The sequence below is a fragment of the Artibeus jamaicensis genome, unplaced genomic scaffold (assembly GCF_021234435.1).
Source record: "Artibeus jamaicensis isolate MK-2021 breed Jamaican fruit bat unplaced genomic scaffold, CSHL_Jam_final contig_233, whole genome shotgun sequence".
NCBI lineage: Eukaryota > Metazoa > Chordata > Mammalia > Chiroptera > Phyllostomidae > Artibeus > Artibeus jamaicensis.
In genome coordinates, this window is record NW_026521486.1 from 54410427 (window position 1) to 54434840 (window position 24414).

Below are 24414 nucleotides of genomic sequence, written 5' to 3' on the forward strand. Positions count from 1 at the left end.
AAAACAGGCCGTGATTTGCTGACCTTGATCCTGCATGGCCTGCTGATGTCTTCAAGAACATTAGTCTTTGCCCTGGCTGGTGTAGCTCAGTGAATTGAGCGCGGGCCTGGGAACCAGAGGATCGTGGTTTGATTTCCAGTCAGGGCATATGTCTGGGTTGCAGGCCAGTTCCCAGCAGGGGACACATGAGAAGCAACCATACACTGATATTCCTTTCCCTCTCTCTTTTCCTTACCTTCTAAAGATAAATAAAATCTTTAAAAAAAATTTAAAAAAAGAACGTTAGTCTTTGTGAGCAGTAAGAAGAAGCTTCTTTGTGAGAAGTAAAGAAGTTCAAAGAGTAAACACTTGTAGGTCAGCACAAAGTTTATTACCCAATTCTGCTCAGACAGGCCTCTTTTTGAACAGTACTGTTCCTTCAACATAGTGGTTTGCAACTGGTGTGCCACAAGAATTTACAAAACAATGACAACAGCCAACACAACAACAGCCATCTGTCTGGTGTGAATGAATCAAAATTATACCTGTTTTGTTTTTTTTTTTGTCAGATCAGAAGACAATTTGTTTTTCTGGTGTGGCACAAAATTTCAGTAATTAGTTTATGTACACCATAAGATGCACAGGTTGAAAATGACTGTAACATACCAGGCAGGAACCACCACATGTACAACCCTGGCTTTGCTCACATCTCAAGTTTTACTAGAAGCGCACAGTAAATCAACAGCGGTCATCCCGGGGCTCCCTGGGAATGGCCAGCCCTTCATGATGAACCTTCGAGGTTCTAAGTTCCAGGGACTTCCGGGTCCATGCCCAAAAAACAGAAACCATCTTTTCAGGTAAATAATATATTGTACAAAAGAAAGGGATGATATCTCAATACAGAAATATACAAGACCCAGGGCTTCTCTTCCTCTGTAAAAATACCAAATTCTATCTGTACTATAAAAAGCAATTCCTGAATTCCCAGCAACCGTACCATCCCTGGCCTCCAGGAGTGATCTGCCTCCTAAGCACTGGGAAAGTAGAAACCGGGCAGAGCAAGTTACTGTGCAAAGCCTCACAGGCACGTGAGGCCGGCGGGATAGTTTTCCGAGGGAGGAATGGGTGTGGCCAGCTTGCAGGGCAGAGGAGGAGACTGGTAGGAAAAGGAGCTCTACCTCTTACTTCCTTCCTCAGAGGGGGAGTTGCACATGGTGGCTGAGGCAGAAAGCTCTCAGTCCCTGCAGGAAAAGAGGATTTAGGACTTGAGTCGGGAGCGAGGGGAAGAAGAAAGGAAAAGGTTCACCTAGACACGAGGGGAAGATGGAGTCCTGTCCTGTGGCAGTTCCCCACCATGGGCCAGTGCTATCCATACTATAAAAAGTGTGGGCACCGGGTTGGTCTTACCAGCTATCAAAATTCTGAAATCCCTCCAACTGGAAAGAAGCAACTCTGACCTCTCCACACACCTGCAAACCATCCTGGCCTGCTCCTAAAACTACTATACTTCCCGGCACAGCTGGCAGCCCCCAGGGTCCTAGTCAGAGCGATGCCCAACGTCGGCCCGCTCTATGCTTGTACCTTTGACCCCAAGTCACAAGGTTCAACCAGCTTAGAAGGGGCACACGCCTGGTTTCCCATCCTTGGAGAACGACATCACATCATGATGTGGGGGATGGTGGGGGTAAAAGACATGGGAAGAACAGAGGAAACACAGTTCCTAGTAGTCAGAAGGAATCAGGGGCCCATCTGTGTAGAAATGGCTGGGGTGGAAGACGTAAGCCTCATCCGCAGTGTTCTGGCCAGCTAATAGTGGGTCTCCGTTTGGCATGATATCTTCAATCTTCATGCTGTTCCTGAAGACTGGGTAGTCCAGAGAAAGAAGTCAGGCCCTGATCTTAGGCAAGGAATTCCTAACCCAACAAGGAAAGTGAGGGCTGGAAGGGCCTGAGGGGACACTTGGGTGGGGCAGCACTTGGTGTGTGCGTTTCCTAATGAAAGGAATTACAAAGAAATAAGCCTCCTCTCCAAGCAGGAGCTTAGATCTGGGCCTTTTCTGTAATGGGTAAGGGAGAGGAATTGGGAAAGGAAAGGTACCCCCCCCCCACCGTTTCCCTAGCCCCATCTCATCACTTACTTTCCATTTCCTCAGTGTTCAAGTGTCTCAAGTCATGGGGCAAATCTGGTTCCAGCTCTGGTGCCGACTGTGAAATAGGCTCCAGAATAGGTTCCAGCCTCAGTTCTGGTCCCAGGTTTGGCTCTTGCACCACACCTAGTATGGGCTCCAGTGACGGCCCCAGGTCCAGCCCTGCCTCTAGCAGTGGCTCTAACCCCAGGCCTAGTTCTGGCTCTGGCCCTGGTGCCAGCCCTGGGGACAGATCTAGTGACTCCACTTCTGGCTCCAGATTAGGCTCCAGCGGCTGTTGCAGCTCATCCACCTGCCTGGATATTCCAATATAGGCAAAGGGAGAAGGCTCAGTTGTTTAGGTGAAGTGGGGGATGGTAGGGCAAACAGAGGCTACCTCTCCAGTGTAAGAAGGTAACAGAGAAGAGGGCTTAAGAGTACGAGCCTCCCCGCTCTGCCCTGGCCAGGTAGCTCAGCTGGTTAGAGCATTGTCCTGAAACACCAAGGTTGTAGACTCGATCCCCAGTCAGGGCACATACAAGAATCAGCCAAAAGATGGATAAAGAAGTGGAAAAATAGATTGATCTCTCCCTCCCTCCCTCCCCTCTCTGCAAAATCAATAAATACAAATTAAAATGAAAAAAAAAAAAAAAAAAAAGCACAGGCTTTGCCAGAGTTTGAATCCTATCGTTTACAAGCTGGGTGACCTTAGGCAAGTTAATTAACTTCTCTGAGCCTCAGATTTATCATCTGTAAAATGGGAACAATACATAATAATGCTTAAGAGGCAGGAATATGGCTAAAAGCAGGGCATGGAAATCTGACAGCAGCCACGCATCTTAAACATGGCCCTTCACTCTGCTAACCCTCAGTTTCCTTAGCCAAACACAGCAATAACAGCGTCTGCCTCACAGGACCACCGTGAAGACAGTGAAGGAGAGAATGAACACACAGGTTTCACACTGTGCCTGGTACTTAATAAACATTCATTAAATGTTCCTGCTCACATGAATTCTTGTAAGGATTCCATTTTTAAAAATGTTCTAAAAGTATCTAGCATCAAGCAGATGCCCGTTAACATCAGTGATTATGAGCACTGTGATCAGGGAGCCCAGGGAGAGAACGGAAGCACAGCAGCAGGGTAACAGAGGAGAAAGAGACTAGAAGAGCAGGAGGAAACCTAGAGGCCTGGAGAGCGCAAGTGAGGAGCAGAGAAGGCCAGGGAGGCAGGGGTGGGCAGGTCCGGGTCCCTGTGCCAGCCAGACGGGGTGAGGCGAGGGCCGGGGAGTCCCCAGCTCACCTGTTAGAGACCACAATGAGCTTGTGTTTCAGGTATTTTTTTCGTTCCTGGAGATTAACTGTGGGGGACATACACAAGGGGTGTCGAGGTCAGTGGACTGGACACAGACCAATGGTCGTGACAGTCATATCTCCTTATTAACTAGCAGTGTCCCATAAACAAATCCCTTAACTTCTCTGGTTATTGGTTTTCCCATGTTTGTAAGGAAGGAGTTGGAATTTTGGATGCCTGCAATCTACCAGTGAAGTATGTCACTGACTCTCACCTTTGTCCTCATAGTAGCACCCGAAAGCCTCATCCCGGGGGATGCGCGGGTAGAGGAAGCGCAGCGGGTTCTCGGGTATGTTCTCCTCAGTCAACAGCTGGTAGTGATGGATGATTTTGGTCAGTGGGAGTGACTGCAGCACCTCCTTGGTGAAGGGCTTCACAGAGTAGATGACCACCTTATCTGGAGAGTGGACACGGGAAAAGAGGCTGGGCCTGGGAGCTGCCCACCACGCCTGCCCAGTCCCAGAGCTGCTGAGGGATTCGGTATGGAGCCGGGGAAGCCAAGGACAAGCAGAGGGCAGGAAGGAGAGGTTGTGGGAACAGCAAGGCAGAGCAGCTGACCATCATCCTGGTGTTCCACCCAGGAGCAGGTGATGCCCCCTTCCAATGTTTCACTGAAGCGCAGCAGGAAGGTACCAGACATGGTCTTCTTCAGCAGCTTGCGCTCCTGGCTCCGGCTTACAAAGCCCATGATGCGCCTGGAGCAGAGAAAGCAGCTGAGAGACCTGCCTGCCTCCCTGATTCCTTGGATGGGGAGAGAGTGCCAGGTTTTGGCCCTAGCTGTGTGCTCCTTATAAGCTGTTCCATTGTGGCCAAGTCACTTCGCTTCACTGAGGATATCGACTTCCCAGGGTCAGAAGAGGTATGAGGATTCAGTGAGGCCGCATGAATCCAAAGCACCTTATTAAAGGCAAAGTGCTGTGCACATGGACAGGTGGTGGAATGAGCACACACAGGCTTGGGGGCAGGCAAGCCTGGGTTTAAATCCCAACTTGGCCCCTTGGATAAGTTCTTTAATTTCCTCTCTTGAAATTAAAGTGAGGCAACACCCACCACGCAGCATGGTTTTAAGGATTATGTGACAGAATTCAGGAAAGCACCCAGCAGGCCCTGGAGCACAAAGATGCTTGACAAATACTGGCTCTGACTATGATTTGCACTTGGGAGGGGGTGTGACCTTGAACCAGTTTTTTGTTCCCGCTCCCTATTTACCACATGAGGGCGCACAGGGTCCATTCTCAAACCCCAAAAGGCAGCTGGGCCAGGGGAGAGGGAGGCTGCGGATCTTACCCATCTTTCCAAAGATCCTTCAGGTGGTCATGTACCAGGTCCAGAATTTTGTCTAGCCATGTCCAGAATGGTAGCTTCCCAGGGGGGCTCTCTCGCTGAAGGAGGAACAGAAAGGCAGGAAGAGATGTGGAGTTGCCCCCGACCTGGGGAAGGTGTGGTGGGGGCGGGGCGGGAGTCTGGACTGGGGACTAAGATCTAGCTGCCCAGCATTACCTTAGTGAATTCAGCCCAGGACAACACTGCACCCTCATTCCCAGAGTTCTGTCCTGTGGCAGACAGACAGACAGACAGATAATGAAAGGAGGCAAGTCGGGGCTCCTGGGACAGAAAGGACAGAGCGCTGGGGCTGAGAGAAAAAGAGGTCTGTACCGAACAGCTTGTCCCTCAGCATGCTCAGCTGGTCCGGGTCGAGGCCTCGGCCAACATAGGATGAGAACTGCCAACTGAGAGCAGGGCCCAGCAAGTTCCAAGGGGCTTTGGGGGGGCTGGAGAAGAACTGCTGATTCTGCAGGAGTGTGGGGAGGACAGCACGCTCAGAGCAGCACCCTCACACCAGCCCGCCACACCCCTCCTCACCAGCCATCCTCTGCCTGGTGGCCCTGCCTCCTACCTGGGGGTTTGAGCTGAGCAGACTGAACCAGAGAACTGAGGCCCAGGCAATTGAGAGCTGGTTTGTGTTCGAGATAATCACCACAGGGAGGGTGTCTGTCTGGAGAGAAGACAGGAATCACAGAGGTGGCTGTGATGATTTTAGCTGCAGACACTCGGTAGGGAAAAGGGGTGATCTTCCCCCACGAGAGGTTTCTGTTTAACCCCGCCTTATGCCTTCTCCCAAACCTGTTTCATCTCTCCCTGCCCTCCATCTTTACTCACTTTCAGTTCCTGCTTCAGACCCTGGTAGGTGTATTTGACCGTGAAGCTGATAATGTGCAGTTCCTCTGTCACACCCAGCAGACTCTGGGACAGCCAAAGACACAGTGATCAGAGGGTCCTTCAGCACGTTCCTCCTACTCTCCAACCCCCTGTCTGGGCCTCACCTTATTGCTGCCCTTTCCTGAACCACCTGAACGCTGCTCCGTCAGAGTCTGTGAAGAGAAGGGAAAGAGAGAGGAGGCCAGAGGAAGGACCTCAGTGTCCCTGGGACCCCTGTTTTGCCCTCAAGGCTTCCCAAGGCCTGGGAACTTGCCCCAGCCTGTTCCACTGGACTAGAAACTTAAGCCACCAGCCCTTCTTACCAGGTAACGGAAATCCCAAATTAGGCCCTGACTCTGCCCTTTCTCGGGGGTCAAAGTTTTCTTGTTTGAGGTCAGAATGTTGAACTTCCGGAAGCTGTTCCAGGAGGAAGAAGAGGCATGAGGGACAGGAACAGAGTTATTCTAAAGTTCAGCAGGAAAGCAACAGAAGTTCCACTGCATTTCAGACCTCTGCACCTCCCTCTGCTTATTATATGCCACCCAATCAGCCTCCTCCTCGTCCATGCCCCCATCATGGCGGCCACACGTGGCTGTGCGGGTCATGCAGTGCACACATGTCCGCAGCGTTCCTGTCAGGTACCTACCCTTGTGATTGAGGAGGATTCCTGAAAAGAAATACAAAACAGATAAACAGACAAATAAACAAATATATATATATGTGTGTGTGTATAATATATATAATATATTATATAATATATATATTATATATATATATAAATTAGGAAGGAAAACAGTGTAGAAATTAGGAGTTTGGTCTCTGGGAGGAGACAGACCTCAGTTCACACCCAAAGCTGCAGCCCACTAGCTATGCGGACTTCCACGAGAGATGCCGTCTCTCTGGCCTTGTTCCCTGATTTGAATGGTGCATCGATAGTATCTAACTCATGGGGTTCCTAGACAATTAAATGAGTATTTGACCAGGTGCATGTCACATACTAAGTGCCCCCAAAAGGGATGAGTTATTATTTCTATGAGGTAGGTGTCTCCCCTGCCCTATCAGCCCATGTCCTGCCCACTCCGTGGTCCTGCTCTTCACCGGCCCCACTCACCTGTCAATAAAGACTTCTGCGGTCAGTGACTCACTGCCTTCCTGGAGTCTTACCAGCAGCCTGGGGAGAAGAGAGGTGGATGAGAGAAATAGTCAACCTCCATTCCCTGGAGAGACCAGATATCTGGAGAGGAGAAGGGAAGAGATTAGAAGAGGCAGGTTAATTGAGGGGGAAAAAGAGAAGAAACAGCCAAGGGCGGAAAGATCTGTAAACAGATCTTTTGATCTGGAAGCAAAGTGAGAGGGTCTGGAAAAAGGAAATCAGGAGTAAGCTCTGAAACGCCAACCTTGTACGGACAGTGAACTTGCTCCCAGTCCTGAGGATGAGGGGTCGATGGACAGTCTGAGGCATATAGGGCTGGGTTTCTACCACAAAGGCTCTGGGAAGAGAGACGCAGAGAGAAGATATAGCTCGGCATCTGTAGGAACGGCTCCCCTTGTTCCTTCCCTCTGCCCTCCCGAGAAGTCCCTCCTTGGCCTCTCAACCTGTGGAGCAGACGCTGCAGCAGCTCCATAACCTGGGCCTCCTGCATATCTACTCCTTTGGTCAGAGGGTCATTTTCATAGGTAACCAAGAGACTCAATTCCTTCAGCTCCTTCAGCAGCTGCCGCAGATGAAACAGGAGCTTCGCTCCTTCGGTGAACCTGAGTGACAGAATCCAAGGAGAGAGAATCCACGGGCCGCCTGGAGCCCCCCAACAGGCTCTAAGAGCTGCCCTTTAACACTGTGGTGATTTAGAAACTGATTGGGACAAAAAAAAAAGAACATGATTCATAATCCAAGAAATGAAAATCAAAGCTACTTTCACATTAAAACTGGTAAAAGGTTAACATAATAAAGCTAACTTTCATATGATGCTTGACATGTACTATTTATTCTAAGTGCTTTACATGTGTTAAAGCATTTAATCCTTACAAAAACCCTATGAAGTTGGCACTGGTATTTTCCCTATTTTACAGATGATAAAACTGAAGCACTGAAAAGTTAAACAACTTGCTCATAGGTCATAGGGCTGGGAAAGAATGAAGCTGGATCAAGCCCAGGCAGTCTGGCTGCACAACGCAGACTTCTGCCTTCTACACTTTCTGTTGAAAGAAAGTATAAAAAGAAAAGTGTAATAGGCAATGTGACAGGAAAATGACCCTATACCACATATAAGCAAATAAGTTGGGATAGCAGCTTGAAACTATTTTTTAAAAGCCTCAAAAAACATGCATACACTTTACAGCATTCCATTTCTGAAATATATCCTAAGAAAATAATCAGACACATACACAAAGACAAATGTACCAGGAAGGGCATAGTTTTGTTATTTGTAGTAGAAAAATTAGCAACAATTGGTAACAGGTATATAAATTATGGCACAGTCACATCATGAAATACTATGCAACCATTAAAAATGATACCGGCTCAAATATTTAACATGGAAAGATATCCAAAAATATTAAAAAAAATTTTTTTTAACTTTTTAAAAATTTATTTATTTATCTTTAGAGTGGAAGGGAAGGAGAAAGGGAGAGAAACATCAATGTATGGTTGCCCTTTGCGCATCCCCTGCTGGGAACTGGCCTGCAGGGAACCAGCCTGCAACCCAGGCATGTGCCCTGACTGGGAATCGAACTGCGATTGTCTGGTTCACAGGCCCGAGCTCAATCCACTGAGCTACACCAGCCAGGGCCCCAAAAATATTAAATTAAAAAAAATTGTAAGACAGTACAGATACATGATTTTTAAAAAGATTTTATTTATTTAGTTTTGGAGACATGGGGATGGAGGGAGAAGAAGAGGGAGAGTAACATCGATGTGAGAAAGAAGAACCAACTGGCCACCTTTTGCCCATGCCCTGACCGTGGACCGAACCCGCGGCGGAGGCATGTGCCCCCACCAGCAACTGAACCAGCAACCTTTTGCTTTGCAGTTGACCGCAGCCAACTGAACCACACCAGTGAGGGCCAGATATTATATGATTCGATTTATGTTTAAAATAGATGTTATTTTTGTATATATGCATAGGAAAAATCTGGAAAAAGTATGCAAAAGCATTACAGAGGGTACCTACCTCTGTGTGATTAGATTATACAGATGGGTGATTGTCACTTTCTTTTTTATGTTGTCTGAAATTTTTTCAATTGGTATACATTACATTTATAATGACAGAAAGCAATAAAGCTCTTTTTTATTAAAAACAATGACAGAAGGCGAGGCGTGCTCTCACTCCTGTGAGCACACCCGCACCCTTGCCTTAACTTGCCTCTAAACTCTAAGGGACCCATGAGACCTGCAACCAGGGGAGCAATGGACAGCGGCAGCTTGTCCGATGCTTAACCCCCTGAGCCTGCCTCCAAGGCCGAGTTTTCTCTGACTCCCCAGCGACCTGAAAGCAGCCCCACCTGGGCCCACTTTTCTCCTATAAGGTTCCCAGAGAGCCAAAGCAGCCCCGCCGGGGCTCTCTCCTGGTACTTCTGCTGTCTTAAGCCCTTCCTTGTTTCACTGTCCCCAGCTGTAATAAACATACTCTCAAACAAAACAAAAATTTTTAAAAATCAACACAATAACACCATCATCACCAGTGAGGAAAGGTACATACTAGAACCCAGAAATACCACTTCTGGCAACTTATGTTACAGAGATAATTAGGAATGTAAATAAAGATGTAGTTTTGAGGTTATTTAAATAATTTAAATACTGTTCATGTATGTGAAGCCCTATATACCTGTTTTTAATTTACCTGTATATTTTTAATGGTTTAAATTATAATGAATTTCCTCATGGGAAAATACTTAAAACAGTAGGTATTTTTCAAGTATGTTGAAGGACACATTCCTTTTTTCTTACGTCACAATAAAATTAATCTAAAGAAAAAAGTTTACTGGAAGAATAGCCAGAAATTAAAAACAACCTTAATGTCCCAAAATAAAGAGTCCCTTAGTTACACTGTTACCTCCACAGAAGGAACTAATGCAACCATTGCAAGTAACAGGGGCAAATAAACTGCCAAGTGAAAACAAGGCAAAGAAGCAACATGTCTCAAAACAGGATGAACAGTATGATTCAATTTTTGTTTAATAATGTTACAGCAGCTACATCTGGGTAGAAAAGCAGTGAGTAAATTTTTGTGTGTGTGTGTGTGCATTATACTCATTGCACACAAAAAAGTAGAAGATACCTACTTCTCAGGTAATTAAAAAAGAAAGGCTCTGGCCCTGGCCGGGTGGGTCAGTGGCTTATATTATCGTGCAGGTTCGATCCTCCGTCAGGGCACATCCACGAAGCCACCAGTGAATGCATAAATAAGTGGAACAACAAATCGATGTTCCTTTTCTCTCTCTCTCAAAAATCAATAAATAAAACAAAAAGAAAGAAAGAGAGAGAGACAGGGAAAGGGCCCTGGGCTTCCCGGGTAGTGAGAATGAAGAGCAGAGTGCAGTCGTAGTCAGGTGAGGAAGCTGGGATCATTCTGGGGAGCAGAGATTCAGGAGAGCAATACCTCTTGCCATATATAGGGTATTACGACTTAAAAAGCACAGGGCAGTGGCTAGGACAAGGGCTGGATCAGCATGAAGGCAGGGAGATGCCTCTTACCACTTCTCTAGCTGGAGAAGGAGAAGTTCTAACCTCCCATTTGTGGGAGCTCCGATGCAGGCTTTCTGTTGCTGGGCCTTCCACTCCTCCAGCTCAGGCAGCAGTAGCTCAATTAGGGTAGTTAATCGGCCTAGCAGTGCTCTGGAGTCATCCAGCACCTCCTAAGAAAGACATAGTAAGTGCTGAGCACCTCTCACCACCCCCTTCCACCATTCGACTGGGGATAAAGGGACAAAGAAGTCAAGGCTAAGAGGCCAGGGCTCCCAGGTCCTTCATTTTCCCCAGCTCCCTGCTGCCCACTCCCTCTGTCCTTTGCCTCCCACCTTTCTCTTTTTGTCCAGTTCATTGAGAGTTTCCTGAAGAAGCTGCTTCTGTTTGGTATGATGGGGGTCCAAAGAAGCTGTCCTCACTGGATGCAGGAGCAGGAAGTGAGACAAATGCTTAGGCCTAGGGCTCCTTCCCCTCACCTTCCTGGCCCAGACCTCAGTCAGAGTCAGGGAGGGGGAATTCTGATGGGAGAAGGGAACCAAAGCAAAGCGCGGCACCTCTGCGCCCTCAGGCAAATTCTGAATTGTCCTGCTTGAAACAGGAGCCCACTTTATCTGCTCAGGCAGTTTCCCATGCATCTACTTTAACATTCACTAGCCGTCCCTCAGCCATACCTGCAGCCTGACCTCCACAACATACCCTGGCACTTCTAGCTTTGCACGGCAGCAGGACTGCAGCCAGTGGGGTGTAGCCAAAGGTGATTACTGTTTATTGGGCTTTTTGCTCTTGTCCACCCTTGGCTTTCCAGCAAGAGCCTGTCTTTCTCCCACCCTTCAATGTGCTTCCTACCTGGAGCTTGGGTCTTATATCGGAAGCAGAAGACATCTTGCTGGTCTTTCAGTTGGCTGAGGGATTTTACCAGCTTCTGTAGCAGGGATGAGACCCAAATAAGGCTGTTTCTGTGGGAGGAGGCAGGCCGAGTGCTGCCCATCCTGGCTCCCGCCACATCTACCAACCTCCATCATAGCCCTCAATTCCAGGACCCGGGATTCAATCTCATGCTGCTGGCTCTCTACAGGTGCGTGGAGGTCTGGCTCCTCTTGCTCCTGAAATAAAGAGGCTCTGAGCACATTCAAGTCTACCATTTCATCCCTCAAATCCAGGCCTGAAATTATACAATAGGCTATTAGGGAATCTTATTCTGATACAAATTTTCTGAGTCCTTTCTGTGATCCCTCTCTACTCCAGGAGGTTTCAATATCACCAGTAAATTGTTCTCACCACTTGAGCCCTCTGAGCCTGGATCAGAATTCTTTTTTCTTCTAGAAGGAGATTAAAGATCATCTCAGCCAACTGGATAGGACCTCCAGGAAAGGCCTGCAGGAGACAGAGTATTGACTGAAAGCAACTGCTTTCAGTGAACCTTCCCCCCAGCAAAGCGGTGCTTTCCCCTCCTTCAGGGTCCCGAGGCCTTCCCCTTTCCACCACTGGTCCCCAAACCCTAGCCTCTTCCAAACAACGGCCTTCTCTCTACCAGTGACCCCCAAGTCCAGGCTCTGTTCCCCTTTCCCCAAATCTGCACCTGCCCCTTTGCATCTCCAGGTCCTGTTCCACACCCCAAACTATACTCCTCTATAGCTGCCACTCCTACCTTGTTATTCCCCGTTCCTCCAAGTACCTGAATGTCCCGACAAAATTTTCGCAAGTTATGCTGCAGCAACAAGCACTCAGGGTCCTGGCTGCAGCGGGCGCACTCATAGTTTAGTTGGTCCGAGAAGTGGAGGAATAGCATGTTAGCCTGGTAACTATTGTTTCCCAATGCAGCTTCTTGCCTGGGGGCCAGAAATGACAAAAGATTAGTAAGTCTCTCTGCAGGATGGCTACTGGCTTGAGGCTTTGTAACCCCTTCCTGCCATTTGTGTCTCCAGGATCCTGGGGGCTCAGAAGAAACCACTTTCCTCATCCTCCACCCCCCAACTTCCTGAGGACCTCACCAGTTCTGGTCTTCAATCCAGACAGCCAAGTACTGTCGAATGTCCATTGGCAGGAGGCTATTTGTGTAGAGCTGGTGCAGCTGATCCTGAAATGGGCTGTCGAGATTCTGCAGCATCTCCCATTGCGCCATTTGGGATCTGAGTCTGGATTCAAGTTCCCAAATGTAAATTTTGCTGGACTAAACCATCCACAGTCTCACGATACTTTATTATTACAAACTGAAAATTTGTAATTATACAGGTAAGAATAAAAAGGGGTATTTAGCTGACCCCACTTCCAATCTTCACCCCCTACCCTCTTCTCCAGAAATCAGTATTATTAATTTCGTACATATTCTTTCAAGGAGTACTACTTAAGAGCTCCAATATGTGGACCTTTTGTTTTAATAGTAATTTTTGAATACACACCAAAGTCAAGTGAATAGTAGAAGGATCATCCATGCACTCATCCTTCATCTTCAACAAACACTGATGATATTTCTACCATTTTTATCTATCTTCCCCAATAAATTTATTTTAAATTTGTATGTGTATACATTTGTTTATACTGCAGTGTTTAGAGGTGGTGTGGGTGGTAAGTATCTATTTCAGCATGACTCCTCCCAGTCCCAAAGCTTTATCAGGGGCTGGACCCCCCTTGGAGATGAGGCACACTCCGTACACAGCTCTCCACGTAGGAAGGCAGAGCTCCATTCCAAATGTTTAAATGCTGTGCAAGGGGTCACTCAATCCCTAAGGTGGTGTCACCTCTTACAACTTCTGTTGATCTCTAATTCTTCATGTGGATTATCAACTTTGTCAGAGACCCAGAAAATTCATTCAAAACTGGTTTTTGCAAGTAGACTGAGCAGAGACTTTCTCCCTAGCTTGCTCCACCCACTGCCATTTGTCTGTTTAGGAAATTAAAACTTCTTGTTGCAGCCTCAGCCTAACAGAAAAGAACAAACATGCACATCAGTGGTCTAAAAATGTCACATGGTTTTATTACAAATCAAAGAAGAAGGTTGGGGTGGGAGAAACTTTTTTTTCCCTCCAGAATGAATAGTTATGAGCTCCCTCGCTACCTCTAGGAATTAGGAACAGGGGAAGGAAAGGACTGGGCAGGGTTTCTTATTTTTCATCTTAACCCTTTTAGTAGTGCTTGACTTTTTAAACTATGTACACTTGTATTGCTTTTTAAAAAACAAATAAGCCCCAGTTCTCAAGGACCTAGTTGTTGATATTAATAAAGTAGAATAAGAAACGAAAGAGGAAAAACAGCAAAAACAAAAAAAACAAGAAATGAAAACAAAGAGTAAGGCAGCAAGTAAATCCTGAGGTTTAAATATGAAAACAAACAAACCTGTTGTTTTTTTTTTTTTCCAAATGGATTGCAAACACTGAAGGTTAAGGGCTGTGACATTTATGTACTTACTTCTCCAGTTCTCTCTCTCTCTCAGGTACATACTGTGTTCAATAAGCGTTTCTGAAATGAACTTCTTTTGTATGTGATCTTAGGACAATAATTTCACCTTTCTGTATCTTATGTTTAACATAACAAATAAGTATGATAAATCGTATCTACCCTTAGACATTGACCTTTTTTTTGGGGGGGTGTAGGGTGGGGGTGAGGATCAAAAATATCACAGACCGGGTTAAAAGCGTTGGCTAAGACACTAAACAAATGCCACAACGCCACGTTTCGGGTCTCGAAGGCTACAGAGGAATTTTGGGAAGGGGGCATTAGGTCTGGGGAGCTAGGCCGGACAAGAAAGGGTTGATCAGGATGCAGCCAGGAGACAGCTCCTATTCTAATGTAGGGACAGAGGCTGACCCCTTCAGGACACAGCCCCCGGGGCCTGCCGCACTTCTCAGAAGGAAGTCGCGCCTCCCCTCCCAGTTCAGCGCGCTTTCTCAGGGTCCGTACCTGGTTAGGGTCTCAGTCCCTGATCCTGGTTAGGGTCTCAGTCCTCGCTCCCTCCAGGGGCTCTGATCAGGGTTTCCGTTTTCCAGAGGGAGCTCGGTCACCAAAGCCTCACTCCCCGACCTCAGTTTCGTCCCGCTTCTTGAACCCGTCCACCGGGTAGCAGGTTTGAGCAAGCAGCTGAACCTTAGAGCTCGCAGTTCCCAGCCCCACACCCCAACATTGGCCAAGCCCTTCCCCAGGCTGAGTTCATTGGCACTGCTACAGCCCCGCCTACTCCCCGGAGCGGGACAAGCAGCACGGAAACCAGACCTCCAGCCCCAGCGATTGGTGAGAAACCTCAAGTAAGCACCGCCCCATATCTGCGAAGGGAGGAGTCCAATCAATGTAATATCGCAGAACTGAAACTGCTGCTTTCCGAGAACTTGCTCAGTCGCTACGGAACCGATATTGCTCGAACCGTGAAACGCTTTGGACTCCATAAGAAGAGGCGGGACCGGAATTTCAACACTTTGAGATAGGAAGGGGAGGGCTGAAGTAGTAACAAAACAAAACAACTCTCAACTGTGTACCGAGGTACTGAAGTACGTGCTATGTACTTTAGGTTTATTACATCGTTTTTAACTTCCACAAAACCCATTGAGGCGAAAATCATCCCCCACCTTAGAAAGTTTTAAAACTGAGTTTGGAGAAAGAAGTTACTAGTCAACGATCAATGAGGCTCAAACAAGTGGAGGCTGGATTGAAAACCAAACCCTTTGACTCCAAACTTTAAAATTCCTAGCTTTTACAGCCCTCCCTTCCCAGTGCTATAAAAGAAATCAGAGATTTGGATTCTGAACACAGCTTGTCAGAATACTAAGTTTATTTATTTATTGTGTTTACCACTTTTTATATTTCAAAACTCTCATTCCCAGGATCTGAAGGGCCACCCCCAGAAAGGAAATGAATTTACTGCTTGGGACAGCAAAGGGGCCATGGTAGTTGTTTCTGCCATGTCACTCACATGAGGGGTGCCTGTGCTGGCCTCTTTCTCATAGTAATATTGGATCAACTGTTGAGCCCTAGCCTTCACTGCAGGTTTAAGTGTACTGCTGATCACTAGTTCCATGGGCCCCCCTGACAGTCCAGCCATGGTCATTAGAAGGTCAAAACCCAGATCTATGACCCCATCTTGGCCTCGTTCCTTGGCCTTGTCCAAGCAGTTCTGAGTAGCATAATACCAAGCTGTGCCCAGGTTGTAGAAGGTTCCCACTTTTGGCAACCACTGGATTATACTGTGCATATCCTGCTCCTGTTTGTAATCACAGTCCTCAGCGGTGAAGGAGCGTCGGGCTCTCCCTGGGCCCAGCTGCTCCCTGGCCAACAGCTGCAGAGCAGAAGCCAGGGTATCCACTGACACTGCCCTCTCTGTGCTCCTGACTTTCTCCAGCCCTTGAAGATGTTGGGTAAGGATCTGTGTAGCATTTATACCCCCCTGGCGGTAGAGGTGAAGCTGCAGGGCCTGGACATCAGCATGGCAGCCAGCTTCCTTCAGGGCAATCATCAGTGACAGGCCTACCAAGAACTTGTGTAAAGGGGCCATATGGGTAAAGCCAGGCAGGGACTTTGGGAGTAGGGCCTGGCAGAGTGAGGGGCCTGAGGAGGGTGGCCAGGATTCCAAGGATGAGGGAAGATGCATCAGGATATTTGTCTGGTTTCCATATGAAATGGCATCAACAGGGTGCAGCAGGAGGTAGCAAAGAAGCAGCTCAAGTGGTATCGTGATGAGTCTGAAGCCACTCATGTCTGGATTAGAGTATGCTGAAGAGAGAAAAAAAACATAAATATACAGTTTCTATAAGATATGTGGTCTGAAAGAGTCCAGGACTCGGAGCACACCTCATCCAACAGCTTTAAGCTTCTCTTCTTTTCAGGTAAAGGCCTAGGAAACAGGAAATGCAACTCAGTTGTTCACACTTGGCCTTCTCCATCTTCAGGTTACCAGGGACTTCCTCTACTTTATTGCCACCCGCTTATAGGGGGCCCTAAGTGACCAGACAGTCCGGTCACAGAGAAGTGAGACTGCCTTGGTAAGTTTGGCAGCTACTTGCTTCCATGCTGCCCACTTCTCTAGTAACACTCCATGAGTAAAGGAGCTATTTGCTTTACCCTATGATCAGTAAAACATGCAATCTCTGCAAATACCTGTCCATTTGTACTGGCTGCTCAAAGCTTGTCCCCTTGTCACACACTTGACCTCAATACCTAAGACCTCGTTCTTTGGCATCTCCTACAGGTCCCTGCCATGTTCCCACTCTGGCTCATGACAGAAGCCAGGAGACCCAGAATCAGAAGAGATTAGATGTACATCTATAGACTATTTGCTCTTTTTAAAATTTCCCTTTTCAGTTTAAAAATTATATTAGCAAGCTACAACAGCATCTATTTGGGGGTTTGGGACAGGGTAAATGAATGAGAAATGGTTAAAATACCACTCATACTTAAAACATATTACATAGCCAGTATATGAGGACAGAAAGAAAGAAAAGGGAAGAGGGAATAGAAAGGGAGTGAGAACTGCTAAGTGGAGAGAGGCAAGGCTCACACCAGTCACATGGGTTTTAACACTGGGATAAACAGCATACTTCTGTCCCAATTGCTCTCCAAAATCTTTAACTACCTACCATATCCCATCCTTGAACACAGTCCAAGGAAGAGACTTGTTAGCTAAGTGGCATTGAATAGCTGAAGTAAACCTGGACAAATTCTGGAATCAGTTGGCCCATAAGGTACCTCAGAATAACCCTGGACCATTGGATAAATTATATTGTCATCATCTATAGACACTGAGAGATCTTAACTTGGAGGTTTCTTCAGCTTATTGCCTACTTCTTCAATATGTTCCTAAGACTCATACTTGCAGTTCTACGGATGACAGCAAAAGCTGTGACTTGTGTCACCAGCAACATGGGGTGCAGCCTCTTAGCAAACTCAGTTACCATCTGAACTAACTGCAGGACCAGTGACCCCAGTGCGCATGTTCATCAGCATTGATACGTCCCTCAGGATGAGTATCTGCATGTTGGATTTATCCGAGCTTCGTGGGGATCCCCCAGATCCCTCAGAATGACCTTAGCATTGCCAATCCCTTGCTCTCATTGCTTTTTTACTCTCATGAATGAGGGTTTCAGTGGTATCATTTCCTTCCACCCCAACACGCTGAAGCAGCAGAAATGTGAGCCTCAGCTGGGCAGCCAGCCTCCTCCAGGGCTCTCTCCAGAGCTAAGCAGGATAGACTCCCTGGCAGAAGGGCTAAGCAGAGGGCCGTGTACAAGAGATCCTGGCAGGTCCTGGGATCTGGGAGAGGGATCTGGTTGGAGAGCATGTTCAGAAGATGCCTGTTTCTGCAAAAGGCAGCGGGAGGTCAGGGCCCCTTTCTGGGCATTTCTGGCAAAGGCAGCCACTGGGGACAGGAAGATACAGCAAAGGAGCAGCACAGCCTTGGTTATGGTGGGTCAGCAGAAACAGCTCTGCTTCAAGGAAGCAATGCTCAGGTTGGAAAGTAGGGAAAGGCTTAAGATAAAGAGACACGAAAACTGGTCAGAGCTAGGAAGTGTCTTAGCCCTTGGAAACCTCAGTTACCCTGGATATAGCTTCACCTGACCCTTAAAAAGGCTTCCCATGATCCTCACCTGCTCCACAAGGAATTAAGCCAGAGGAATGAGTTCCTCCAAACATATCCGTTGTCTCGGTGCTTTCTAGATCTTACCTTCTCTTTCACCCCAGCCAAAAATGTTGCCCCCTCTGAAAACAGTGACGACGTAACATTCCCAAATATTTATCCACCTCTTCCAGGCTCAGGCTTTGTCCTCTTCACCTTTACCCAATGCTGACAAAACACTTTTCCCTTTCAGGATACTGCTTCTCCTGACCCATGCCCCTGCCACCCAAAGGGTTTCTCTAGACCTAAACTTTGATCAGGAAAAATTCCCCTGTATCTTCTGGGGGAAGCAAGGGAGTGAAAAGCAGGTTTGCCAATGATTTCTGGGGAGGAGATCCCAAAATAGTTTTTTCAATGGACTTATCAGATAAAGGAATGGGAAAATAGCACCTACTGGCAAGTCAGGCCAAATCAGAGCAATTTTTTAGTTTTTACCTTTTTAATTCCAATGCCATTCCCTGATTAAACCATTCATTACCATAATTACCTCTTTCTAAGCCTGCATTAAAACCATAGGAATAGAGGTTTCATTTCTCATTAAAAGGTCTATTAATAGAGGAGAAACTGCAGTCTGGAAAATAGGGACCAATGTCATGTGGTGCCTCTAAAACTGATAGGCGAGTCCACATATTGTGTCATAGCCGTTCCTCTCCCGTGCTATAACCCACCTCCCGCAGGCAGCCAAAGCTGTCCTGGGTCCTTCCTCCCATGTTCCTCACTCCTCCCAGCGCCAGGGCTGGCCCATCACAAGCAAGAATAAACCGGGGGGAAACGGCACTTAGTAAAATGATGACTCCAGTTGCTTTACTCTCTTGGAATTGGCACCAGGGAAGCTTCCTGCATCTGGTCACAGAGCAAGTCGGCAATTTTAAACTGCAGCAGCGGCAGGGGGCTAAATGGCAGCTTCTCCAAGGCGGCATTTCGCAGCAGGCCCTGGCAGGGGGGGCCAGTCTGTGCATAGTTATGAATCCAGACTGAAGAATGAATCGTGGAGCCAGAATGGGCGATAGCGTCATCACAGCATTTAATGGAGCACAGATTCTTGTGATACACCAGAATTGACTCCCATACACAGTGCAATCTCAAGGCTTAAAGACTGCTTTATAGGGGCCACTCCTGTGCAAAGACAATTAGAATCTCTGAGTTCATTTGTCCCGACTTCACCTGAAAGGAGAATTCCCTAGTTTGCAGTTGCCATAAGATGTTGCTCCTCAAAAGGATGCATTCCTTCTGTGTAAACAATGGACTTCATATAGTTTATCTCCCCTGTATAAATTTGCCTACACTAATCTCAAAGAGTATTCTAAACTTCTGAGCTCATTTATTGCTGCTGAAAAGCTAGAAGGACTTGCTGTGGAAGTGGGAAAAGACTTCAACATAGAAGTGATTTTTCTCTACTCTCCTAGGAATGAAAGGAACGCAGAGAGACCCTGAAGCCATTTCTTGTTTAGATTCTATCAAATCTTGGAGACAGTCTTCCGGAGAGTGTTTCAGAAGATTTTGCCTGTCTATCCTTATTCCTCGCAAATGGAGCAGAGACTAATGCAGCCATAATTGGAACCTGGTTTCATAAAACTTTTGACTTATTTCAGTCCCTTAGCAATCAAACACAAAAAGATGCATTTCATCTTTTCTGGATGGCTCTTCTGTGGACTGCATGCAAAACAGACTGTTATGGACTACACTGAATTTCTTTGGTCTATACCCCGTAGCCCTCAAGGTCTGTACATTTCTGATGTCATGCATCCAGAGGATGCAAGAGCTTTGTGGGACATTCTCTACAAGACACCTGGGGAATTTACCCAGGAGGAAGTTGACTGCCTTTATTCGTATGTCCATAGGATTTCAACTCAATCAGCCACAAGATTGGTTCGTGTATCAACATCTGTAGCTTCAGCACATACTGACAGAAAGTAAAGATTCTATGTCATAAATACCTTATTGGAATGTTGGCATATTTGACAGAACTGGCAACTTTTCTTTTTCAATATTTTACTTATTTTTAGAGAGGCGAAGGGAGAGAGGGAAACATCAGCGTGCAAGAGATACATTGATTATTTGCCGCTCACATGCCCCTAACTGGCACCTGGCCTGCAACCTAGGCATGTTCCCTGACTGGGAATCAAACAGGTGACCTTTCAGTTCGCAAGCCAGCACTCAATCCAGAGCCACACCAGCCAGGGCTGTTTTTATTTAGTTTTTCAAATTGGGTGAAGCCTTGTGGGGACTATAAGGTATGGGTTATATGCATTTTTCTCACTATTTGCCTAATTGCTCCGTTGAGAGGGACCACAGGAGAAATGGGCACCCATCTCTGCATCTCTTTTCCTCGCGGCGCCTTTAGTGTTCCCCAGATGGAAACTAAGAAGCATTTAGAACAAAGAAGGTGGTGGTGGATGAACCACAGCCAGATGCTCATGATGATCTAGGATGGCAATCTCTAGGAAATGCTGATTTGTTAATTTCTCAGCCATTTTTCTAAGAAATATGTAATGTTTATGATGTCAGTCTTTTAGGATTCAAATGAAATGTTGATAATATTGAGTTATTTCGATTTGGGTCTTTAAAAAACCTTTAATCCCTTTGAAGCATTTTAGACTTACATTCAGAGAGAACTGTCTTCTAAAACATTTTCCTAGCATCATTTTGCTGTTGAGAACTAGCAAGCAAAAATCTGCTTCAAACTAAACATTAGCATGCATTCTTAAGCCACTAATGTACTTGTTTTTAATGTTGTTCAATCCTTACAGCAATATTGAATTAAAATGTCAACTTTAATGTTTAAAAAAGCCCAGATTTATTTTTTAGTTTTAAAGATTTTATTTACTGATTTTAGACAGAGAATAAGAGAAACATCAGTGTGGTTGCCTCTCACATGCTACTGGAGACTGGACCTGGACTGCAACCCAGGCATGTGCCCTGACTAGAAATGGACCCTGCAATCCTTTGTTTCACAGGCCTGCACTCAATCCACTGAGCCACACCAGTCAGGGCAAAATGAATGAATGAATGAATGAATGAATAAATAAATAAATAAATAAGTCGATAGGCCAGATTTCATTCTAGGAGTAATTCAGAGCACAGAAATTAAGTTTACATGGCGGGGAAACAGAAAGACATTATCTACAAAAGCACTCAGCTTCAGCAGCAATTTAAAATACTGGTTACTGTTATCATAAATGAGAACTTACTTCTTGTCCTTACTTACTTCTTACTTTGGCACCCTAGTCCTACCACAAGAAAAAAAGTGCTAGGCAAAATGTGGGAGCAGAAACAGGCAAAGATTTAAAAAAAATTTTTAGTTATTTTTCAAGTACAGTTTTTTCTCTATTTCTCCCATCCCAGCCCCTCCTGCCCCCTGCTCCCCATCTCCCTCCCATTTCTACCCCCCCTTAGTTCTCGTCCCTGTGTCCTTCCTATTTGTTCCTCCAAATCCCTCCCCCTTTTCCCCCTTAAATTCCCTTCCCTCTCCCCTCTGGTCACTGTCCCCTTGTTCTCTATTTCAGTGTCTTTGTTTTTTTTCTGCTTGCTTGTTTGTTTTGTTGTTTAGCTTCCTGTTAAAGGTGAGATCATATGGTATTTGTCTTTCAATACCTGGCCTATTAGGCAAAGATTTTTAAGTGTTCTTTTAGAGCAGTGCTGGGCTTGCACCTTTGACTCTGTACTGACTGTACTATTTTACAACTCCACTGGGGCAGGTTGATTTGTGAATTTTCTTTGTCTGGTATAGATGCATATAATTTCTGCCCAGTGGAAAAGAGAATGCCACGGTCACAGTTGATGGCTTTGCAGGCATGAGCTTATTTTATGTTTGCAAGATAGTCAAGATCTTACCTTTCTGCAATTTACTTCAGCTCTTTCAAAGGTCAAGATGTCCACAAGGACTTACCTGACAGAGCCAATTAAACTGCCTTGCTGTGGGTTGCTTAAGCCCAGACATGTCTTTCTTGGCTTCCAAAGTGATTCTCAAGCACTGATAAAACTTAACTGTGTATTCCAGTGGGGCTTTATTTTCTGATTTCATGGTTTTGTCTTTGTTTCTGGTTTATGCAAGGCCAATCAATTATTCACCATTAATGGTAGCAATGAGAAAATTTGCTGATGTTACCTGATGATCTGGGGATCTCTGTTGGATGGATGAAAGAGACATTTCCTATTTGATGACAAAGAATCTATTTTGTTGTTTTGGTTGTTTGCCTGTTTGCTTCTTTGTGAGCTCAATTCAATCAACCAGGTATCTGATGCCCACTGTGAAGGCAGTGTTTGAGATCAGGATAGGTGAGCCTTTGTTTATTTTGATCCATGGCTGAAGTCACACAACTGAAGCTATAAGGTCTCTGTGTTTATGCCTAGAATTTAAAACAGCCTTTACCTCTTTTGTGCAACTGTGAAATATTATTTCCCTGCATCTAGAGATTGTTAATAATTACCTCTCAAGTTAAAGGAGCTTGACTCTTGAAGGTTTATAAACAGGTGCCTAAACAAATCAAATATTCACAAAATATACAGAAAAGTGTACCTTTAATATTTTAAATGTGTTTAACTTGCAGGGAAGAATTATTACTTTTTAAAAAAGATTTTATTTATTTATATTTAGAGGGGAAGGGAAGAGGGAGAGAAATATCAATGTGTGGTTGCCTCTCATGCATCCCCTGCTGGGAACTGGCCTGTAACCCGGACATGTGCCCTGACTGGGAATCAAACCATGATCCTCTGGTTCACAGGCCCACACTCAATCAACTGAGCTATACCAGGGCCTATTATTACTTTTAACGCTCAATGAACCCTGAACTTTTTTTAAAAAATATTTAATTTATTTATTATTTGAGAGATGTCTCAGGAAGGGGAGGAAGAGTGGGAAACATCAATGTGTGGTTTGCCTCTTATGTGTCCCCTACTGAGGACCTGGCCCACAACCCAGGCATGTGCCCCGAATGGGAATAGGACCAGTCACCCTTTGCTTCACAAGCCCGTGCTCACTCCACTGAGCCACACCAGCCAGGGCTGAACTCTGAACTTTTAATTGGCCTCCTGCCCCCTCCAAGGTGCTCCACTTCTGCTGCCTTTAATGTTTCAGAACTTTGGTGTCATTGAGCTCAGACACTATTCTGCTGTCCACAGTCCTGTGGGTTGGTCTTTCAGATGGTTTGTAAGGAAGGGCTCTTGTCCAGGGCGTCAAACAAGATTGAAGTCCTCCCCTTCTTCCAGTAGGCTGCGGTAGGTGGCACTCTCAGCCTCCAGCTTGACCTTGATGTTCAGCAGAGCCTCATACTCCTGGGCCTGGCACTGCCCCCTCTGCCCGGGTTGGGCCAGCTCTGACTCCAGGTGTAGCAGGATCCTGTTGAGTTGCTCCATTTGCATGAGTAGCACGTCTCCACCTCCCTAAGGCTGTTCTCCAAACTAACTTTCAGATTCCTTGTTGAGTCCAGGTTGATCTCCAATGACTGGACCGTAAGTCTCAACTGTGTCATCTCAGCAGTGCCTATCTCAGCGGTCTGGGAGGTGACCACTGTGGTGCTCTCTTCAATCTGATGGGACCAGTACTCATTCAGCTCCTCTTGGTTCTTCCGAGCCAGCTTGTGATACTGGGCCCTGATGTCTGCCATGATTCTGCCAAGGTCCTGAGATTTGAGGGCATCCAATTCCACGGTCAACCCAGAGTTGGCAGACCTGGTTTTGTAGACCATTTACTTCCTCCTCATGGTTCTTCTTCATGAAGAGCAGCTCCTCCTTGAGAGCCTCTATCTGTCTCCAGATGCAGCTGGGTAATATTGGTGTCAATGACCTGTCGGAGCTCACTGATGTTATTCTCCACAGACTGGCACATGGCCAGCTCCCCCTCATACTTGACTCTGAAGTCATCAGCAACAAGATGGGCATTGTCAATCTGCAGAACAATGCAGGCATTGTCCACAGAATTTGCAAAGATCTGAGTCCTCAGGCCCTTGATGGTCTTGAAATTCTCCAAGTCTCTGACCTGGGGTCCCTTCTTCTCTACGTGTTCCCCAATTTTGATCTCCAGTCTCCAATCATCAGCTTCTAGGCTTTTCACCCTCTCCAGGTAGGTGGCCAGGCAGTCATTCAGGCATTGATTGCATAGTCTCCTTCTCACTTTAGATGCCCCCAGCCATCCCTGCAGCCAGGCCCCTGGATCCCCAGCTACCCCGCAAGCTAGTGGAGCAGGATGTGGAGATCCAGGAGCCCGAGCTCCTGGCACCTGCATAGACACTGGCTGTGCTGCTGGTTGGCCGGACCCGGTAGCTGGGCAACTGCACGGAGCCCAGAGTCTGGTCGCTTGTGGAGAAGCTGGAGTGTGTGCTGAAGCTCATGTTGTTCAGAGAGGAAGGTGAGAAGCTGACTCAGGTTGAATGAAGCTCAGGGAAGAATTATTCTTTAAAAAAATATATTTTATTTATTTATTTTTTAGAGAGGGGGAAGGGAAGGAGAAAGAGTGGGAGAGAAACATCAATGTGTGGTTG

At 46.4% G+C, this 24414-nt stretch overlaps 2 protein-coding genes and 2 pseudogenes across 3 annotated transcripts; 1 reads left to right on the plus strand and 3 right to left on the minus strand.

Annotated features, from left to right (window-relative positions):
• Window positions 1-348: 348 nt before the first annotated feature.
• Window positions 349-14468, minus strand: STAT2 (signal transducer and activator of transcription 2). The gene is made up of 24 exons (XM_037133224.2): window positions 14236-14468; window positions 12330-12473; window positions 12014-12167; window positions 11617-11712; window positions 11352-11441; window positions 11185-11260; window positions 10671-10756; window positions 10348-10508; window positions 7251-7409; window positions 7052-7144; window positions 6766-6825; window positions 6301-6321; window positions 5978-6071; window positions 5780-5827; window positions 5616-5699; window positions 5353-5451; window positions 5112-5247; window positions 4956-5008; window positions 4743-4837; window positions 4014-4150; window positions 3670-3852; window positions 3405-3462; window positions 2117-2421; window positions 349-1842 (listed from the first exon to the last, which is right to left on the minus strand). Exons 2-24 carry the CDS (start codon window positions 12458-12460, stop codon window positions 1700-1702), a joined length of 2562 nt encoding a protein of 853 aa, XP_036989119.2. The 5' UTR covers window positions 12461-12473; window positions 14236-14468; the 3' UTR covers window positions 349-1699.
• Window positions 14469-14844: 376 nt separating this feature from the next.
• Window positions 14845-18088, minus strand: APOF (apolipoprotein F). 2 transcript variants are annotated; one of them, XM_037133259.2, is made up of 2 exons: window positions 17984-18088; window positions 14845-16035 (listed from the first exon to the last, which is right to left on the minus strand). In XM_037133259.2, the coding sequence occupies exon 2, from the start codon at window positions 16016-16018 to the stop codon at window positions 15140-15142; it is 879 nt and encodes a 292-aa protein (XP_036989154.2). In that variant the 5' UTR covers window positions 16019-16035; window positions 17984-18088; the 3' UTR covers window positions 14845-15139. The 2 variants fall into 2 exon arrangements, with proteins under 2 accessions (XP_036989154.2, XP_036989153.2); XM_037133258.2 differs by having other exon boundaries at window positions 14849-16035; window positions 17907-18081.
• A 636-nt stretch (window positions 18089-18724) lies between these two features.
• On the plus strand, window positions 18725-19917 carry LOC119040329 (centromere protein L-like; annotated as a pseudogene).
• Window positions 19918-23000: 3083 nt separating this feature from the next.
• LOC119040305 (keratin, type I cytoskeletal 18-like) lies at window positions 23001-24264 on the minus strand (annotated as a pseudogene).
• Window positions 24265-24414: the final 150 nt, after the last annotated feature.

What these genes read in the sequence shown, in the direction of transcription:
- STAT2 (XM_037133224.2), bottom strand. Translation starts at nt 12,460, where the DNA reads ATGGCGCAATGGGAGATGCTGCAGAATCTCGACAGCCCATTTCAGGAT. An exon ending in AATTGAGGGCTATGATGGAG is followed by an intron (nt 11,261 to 11,351) that starts GTTGGTAGATGT and finishes TCCCTGCTACAG; the next exon opens with AAGCTGGTAAAATCCCTCAG. An exon ending in GCTGAGGGACAAGCTGTTCG is followed by an intron (nt 5,009 to 5,111) that starts GTACAGACCTCT and finishes TGTCTGCCACAG; the next exon opens with GACAGAACTCTGGGAATGAG.
- APOF (XM_037133258.2), bottom strand. Translation starts at nt 17,952, where the DNA reads ATGTTTGGAGGAACTCATTCCTCTGGCTTAATTCCTTGTGGAGCAG. An exon ending in CTTAATTCCTTGTGGAGCAG is followed by an intron (nt 16,036 to 17,906) that starts GTGAGGATCATG and finishes TTCTCTCTTCAG; the next exon opens with CATACTCTAATCCAGACATG.